This window comes from Nicotiana attenuata, unplaced genomic scaffold (genome assembly GCF_001879085.1).
Source record: "Nicotiana attenuata strain UT unplaced genomic scaffold, NIATTr2, whole genome shotgun sequence".
Classification (NCBI taxonomy): domain Eukaryota; kingdom Viridiplantae; phylum Streptophyta; class Magnoliopsida; order Solanales; family Solanaceae; genus Nicotiana; species Nicotiana attenuata.
In genome coordinates, this window is record NW_017673031.1 from 78443 (window position 1) to 84442 (window position 6000).

At 36.8% G+C, this 6000-nt stretch overlaps 2 protein-coding genes across 3 annotated transcripts; one reads left to right on the forward strand and one right to left on the reverse strand.

Moving 5' to 3' along the window:
• Positions 1-1006: 1006 nt before the first annotated feature.
• Positions 1007-3853, forward strand: LOC109215245 (F-box/kelch-repeat protein At3g23880-like). Of its 2 annotated transcripts, none has more exons than XM_019379273.1 (2): positions 1007-2381; positions 3372-3853. In XM_019379273.1, exon 1 carries the CDS (start codon positions 1110-1112, stop codon positions 2334-2336), a length of 1227 nt encoding a protein of 408 aa, XP_019234818.1. In that variant the 5' UTR covers positions 1007-1109; the 3' UTR covers positions 2337-2381; positions 3372-3853. The 2 variants fall into 2 exon arrangements, with proteins under 2 accessions (XP_019234818.1, XP_019234819.1); XM_019379274.1 differs by having other exon boundaries at positions 1007-2374.
• A 326-nt stretch (positions 3854-4179) lies between these two features.
• LOC109215246 (protein GAST1-like) lies at positions 4180-5644 on the reverse strand. The gene is made up of 4 exons (XM_019379275.1): positions 5492-5644; positions 5261-5320; positions 5127-5160; positions 4180-4748 (listed from the first exon to the last, which is right to left on the reverse strand). Exons 1-4 carry the CDS (start codon positions 5552-5554, stop codon positions 4567-4569), a joined length of 339 nt encoding a protein of 112 aa, XP_019234820.1. The 5' UTR covers positions 5555-5644; the 3' UTR covers positions 4180-4566.
• Positions 5645-6000: the final 356 nt, after the last annotated feature.

A 6000-nucleotide genomic window follows, 5' to 3' on the forward strand; every position in this document is an offset into this window, starting at 1 on the left:
GTCCAATCCAGCCCGTCAATTGCTAAAGACTATGTGGGTTGGGCTGGGCTAGCTCGGCCCCGCCCATATCGGTTAAAATATCATGGTATAGCCAGTTTTCACACTGGTCAATGAAAAATAGCCGCGTTTATCAAGTCAATGAAAAATAGTCACTATTTTGCTGCAACAGGGACCGGTCCAGTGTAATATACGGGAGTTCTGGTGCATTTGTGTACGAACTCCAGCATATTATGCTGGACCGATATACTTTGCTAACTCCTGTAAAATTTGCGGGAGACTGGAGCACCAGTGCTCCAAACTCTAGTATATTATACTGGACAATTATACTTGCTGGAACTCCCGTAAAATTTGCGGGAGTTCCAGCATAATTATGCTTGAACTCCCGTAAAATTTACGGGAGTTCAAGCATACTTATGCTGGAACTCCCGTAAAATTTGCAGGCGTATTTTTCCGGATTTTGAACAGTGTTTTCGCTCAGATTTAAAGTGGCTAAATTTCGATGACTTTTGAAACTTGGCTATTTTTCAACGACCAGTGGTAAATCTGGCTATTTTTGAATTTCTCCCCCCATATCGACAGCTCTAAGTAAAGTAAAACGGGCTAGCAGTTTTTGGACTGGTCATTCAAAAATAGCCAGCATTTGCAAAGTCATTGAAAAATAGTCACTATTTTGCTGCAACGTGGAAAGTTCCAGCATGATATACTGGAGAACAGTGCACTTGTGTATGAACTTTCAGCATATTATGCTGGATCGGTTCCAGTATAATATACTGAAACTCTAGTATATACTGAAGTTCCAGTATACTTATGCTGAAACTTCAGTATATTATATTGGAGTATTTTTCGGATTCAACGGTGTTTTCGTTTAAATTTATCTTTATATGAAAAGTGGCTAAATTTTAATTACTTTTGAAACTGCGGCTATCCCACTTGTAAATCTGGCTATTTTTTTTATTTCTCCCCTAAGTAAAACCGGGGAACATGAAAACTTGGGTTTTTCACAACAACTAGGTAAACCATTAAACCCTTAACCCCGTAGTCTTTCCAACAACTTGGGTTCTCCATAAGCAAAAAAAACAACTCCAAGATTTCCAAATTCAGCAAACCAAATGGAATCACAAAGAGATGAGGCCGTCCCTCGACACCCAAAACAGAGCAAACCCCAAAACCCAGCTCATGTTCCATCCATTTCAAGCAAAGATTCAATCTTTTCTATGCCTAACCTTCCTGCAGAACTCATCACAGAAATCTTGTTAAAGCTTCCTGTCAATTCCCTCTTGCGATTTAGTTGTGTTTCAAAATCATGGCTTGCACTAATCTCTAGCCCTGAATTTGTGAAAATCCATCTCTTATTATCCGCTAGTAATAAGGACTACACCCACCATGGAGTTATGTTTGAGGCATCTAATGATAACTACGATGTTAAGTACTGTTCCCTTAGCTCTTTACTTTACAATTCTGTTACTGAGGCATTTGACTTGGATTATCCTGGTAAAAATCCCGATCACTTTCCTCGGATTGTGGGTTCTATTAATGGTTTGATTTGTCTTGTCATTAATTCGTTTGACGGTTTACCTGATTTGTTTCTATGGAATCCATCAGTTAGAAAGTACAAGAAATTGCGTAATTATAGACTTAGTGTAAGCCGCCGTTACCATGAGGATGAATGTGTCGATTTTAATTTTGGTTTTGCATATGATGAGTTCCAAGATGATTACAAGGTAGTGGGTATATTCTCTATTTACAGATATATACATTTGTGTCGTATTGAGGTTAGAATATATAGTCTAAAGAGTAATTCTTGGAGAAGTATTGATGATTTTAAAGGTAGGTTGTTGTTGGATGATCATTCGGGTAAGCTTGTGAATGGGAAGCTTTATTGGCTTGACAAGGGATGGAACATTCTTTCTATTGATTTGGCTTGTGAGAAATGGGCAGAGGTAGAGCAGCCCTGCTCTTTTAAAAAATGTGGTTTTTTGAGTCTAGGAGTGTTCAGGAGTGATCTTTCTGCGTTTTGTAATGAAGCTTGGACTCAGGTAGATATATGGGTTATGAAGGAGTATGGGGTAAAAGAATCTTGGGCAAAAATATTTACCATCAAGTCTCCTGTTGATTCAACGGGAAATAGATTTGATCCACCAATTTTAATGTCAAATGAAGGTGAAATTTTGATTCAGTTTGGATCACGTTTCACGAAGTACAATTCAAAGGATGAGTCGATCAAATATCTGGATGTTACCAACTTTGCTCCATTTCTTGAAGCACACATCTACGTTAAGAGCCTAGTTTGTCCCTTCATACGGAAGGGACCTCGAACGCAACAACAGTGGAGCTGAAATAACTCAGATGAAGACAATCATGTGACTAATAACATGTAAGAGGTACACTCGCATTTTTCTTAAGTGCTGTTAAAGTCTAGTTCACTTGTGGGATTAGACTGAGTTTATTGTTGCTGTTGTTAAATTCTAGTTCCATATTGCTTGGGGATCTTGTTAGTCATTTTCCTTTTTTGCACTATTCTCAAGAAATGATGATCTTTTGCAAAAGCAGTCATTTTGTTTATTGTATTTTACCTGGTGTCTTGAACTTCAAGCTCAATGATGGACTTTGTTTCTCTTCTTGAGCTGTGCTTTAAGGAGGATGTTGTGCCTATAGATAGAGTAAGAATACAGCACCAGAGACATGGAAATTGTGGCAGGTGAATGCACCAATAACGCCTAGGTTGTAGCCCATGTTGTTTTTTCTTTTATAAGGTCCCATAGGGTTATTTTTTGATCCGGAGGATTTCTCTTACTATTCTTCTTTAGGTGAAAGCTTAATAGGGCAAAAGGAGGAAACCAACAAATCATTTCTGATTATATACTTTTAACCTTCTTAATTAATGTAGTATTTTGTAGCATCTCCAGAAGGCATTCTTCATCCTTTGTCTTTAACGCCAGCAAATGTTTCAACTGAGCTTTGTATGGTTCAACTCTGTAAAATTCAATAAGGTATAGTATGAAGCACTCGAGCATGTAAAATAAATGGATGCTGCTTATAAATTATCACTACAGCAGCATGCCTTCAGAAATGAAAGAAGCTAAGATAGAGACAATGATTCACCAAAGCATCAGTCAACATTACAACAAAGACAACTAGTTACTACAGGAGTTTACTAGTATCACTAAATACTCCATCATGAATAAGAAAACCTCACTGAAAAAAGCCTAAATGGACAAAATTCAGTTCTCTGTTTCAATACGATTTCACTATATATTTGCCTTTTCTTTGGGTGCTGCAATGGCCGGAACAATGCTTAGCTTAGTTTCTTACTAATGGATGTTGTAGCTTTTCGGCAATTTTAATTGTGACACTTTTACCGGGGCAATCAGGTGAAGGATGCACCTCACTGAATGATCATCTTGGTTAATGAATGGATGAGATTCCAATGTTTGACACATGCTGTGGGCTGGCGTAGTTCGACTTACTCTCTGCTGATGGATCACCTAATTGAATAGCATTTGCAGCTTCGAGATCTTATCTAGCAAAAGTTCCAACGAGAATGCTGGAGAAGGGATTTTAATCCAGCTCTTGTACCTTCTATTGAGTACCAAAAACCTAACAACTTTCTATTTAGAACTCTATATAGAGATGTTGAGTAGTAGATATGCTTGTGATGCAATGCTCTGTGACACTGTGACCACTTTATAAGGCATATAAGCTTATTTTCGTCCTTGATTGAAGTCAAAGTATTTAACCGTAGTAATTCCCGATTCAGGTATTGATATTTCTTGTGTAGTAACATGCATGAATTATTATTCATGTATAACTAAACTGTGACCACTTTATAAGGCAATTCATGAATTTTTATTCATTTCATATAAACAATTCATGAATTATTATTCATGTATAACTAAACTGTGAAACCATTTCGATGGACGTCCTTGAGATTGTAAAGAGGCACAGAATTTTTTTCTCCATGAGCTTTGGTTCCTTATTATCTCTTTCATCGCCGTCTTCATTTATTTCATTAGTTTTCTAAACACATTTAGGCGAAAAGTTCACGCTCAAAATTCAATTGTGCCAGATTCTTGTGTGGTATGCTAGTCTCTATCTGTCACTCCCCATTCGTTTTATTATTGTAGCATTAGTCTTGATAATTGCCAGTTGCTTTAATATAGAGCATCATTCACATATTGGTAAGAAACACCAAATACAACGTGGATTACATATCTTAAAATACAGGTTCTTAAGCAGAAAGGTAGAAAAATAATACTAAGAAACTGTCGTCAAATTACATTAAAACTTCTTATAAACACAGCTCGTTTATAGGCTGCATACAAGCACGGAGTATGACGAGAATACAGATTTCTAGTAGCAATTGCTAGCACATAGTTACTGTCATTGCATTATAACTAATCTTCCTGGCTTTGCCAAAAAGTGGTTATATTGGTGCTTAATTTGATCATTTACTAGCTAACACAGACCACCTGAACCAAGTGCTAGATGAAACTGACAGAAGTTGGGTGTCTGTCACACAATATATAGATGGATATATAGATTATAGTGAAACGAATTCCTGTTAAATCAGGGGCACTTGGGGCCACCTTCCTTGGTTTTCCAGTTATTGTAGCAAGGGCAGGTTTGTTTGTTGCCATAGGTACCAGGGGGCACACACAGACACTTGGAACAACATTTCTGGCAGAAAAACATGCATGGCTTCTTGAATGAAGTCCGTGAGCAGCGATATGTGCATTTCGGTAGACAATCTGTACAATCCAACCAAAAAAAAAAAGTTAATAACGTAAATTACCAACAAAAAAGAGAACATTAATAATGTAAATTCAAAAAAGAAGGTAGAAAGGAGCCCCGAGAAGGAAAGCCTTGAGTCAATTGTAAAAGTTGTCACTATATGACTCTCATATGACCAGAAGGTCATGAGTTCAAACCATAAATTGCTTATTATGTGTGGAACATAATCAATTTGGTCAAGTCCCTTCCCGGACCTACATATAGGTAGGAAACTTTGTGTACCGAGTTATTCTTTTTTTATTTTTTAAAAGAAGAAGTTCCGAGTGAATATTAGACATTTTAATTGAAGTAGGATAGAAGCTGCGCATATGTCATGATGAAGTGAGTGTCTATACCTTGAGGACGGAGGCTTCCCTGACTAACACCATACTGCAAATTAAGCAGACATAATAAATATAGTTAATTAGCCACGGAAATTAATTAAAAATTTCATAAATCATAAAGTCCCAAAACAAAAATGGATCTTTACCATTTGGTTATTTCTCTGGGTTTGCAGCTTCGGATCAAGCACTAGTTTGGCCCTCGAAACCTGACCACACAAATTATTTACTATTATACCATAAAATTGAAAGAACAAAAATGCTTGCATGAACCGCATGGGTTCAGACATATTTTAAATATATTTTCAACTATATGTATATAATTCGAGTTGAAAACAATAGGTACATTAACAATGGATGCATAAAATATTTGCGCTCACCTGATTTTGGGCCAAAAAAACTACCAAAAGAACAAACAAGACAATGCTCAGTTTCCCAGCCATTGCTATAATTTGTCTGAAGCAAAGGGGAATAATTTGAAAGAGTTAAGAGGAAGATAATTGTGAAGAGCATTGAACGAGTAGACTGCTATTTATAGAGAGGAAATTCTCTACTAGATTAAGCTCTTTAGCTAGCACTTGCTGTTGTCACACTCCAACAGTAACCCCTCTGCACTTTTCATTTAATTCAATAAGTAGTTTTTTTCTCATACTCGAGTTCGAAAAGGTTCTCTTTTTGTTCCATTTTAAAAAATAAAGCAAGACTATTTACACATAATCTGAAAATATGTGTTAGGTACCAAAATTGCCCTCATTATCAACAATTAAAAGAGGTGGTAAGAGCTCCCATATGTCCTTTTCATATTTTTCTCTCCTCATACAAGGTAAGCTTTTTTATGAAGTGGTCGTCTCCCAAGCAAGGACGGGTTCACCTGAACTCATATTTGACG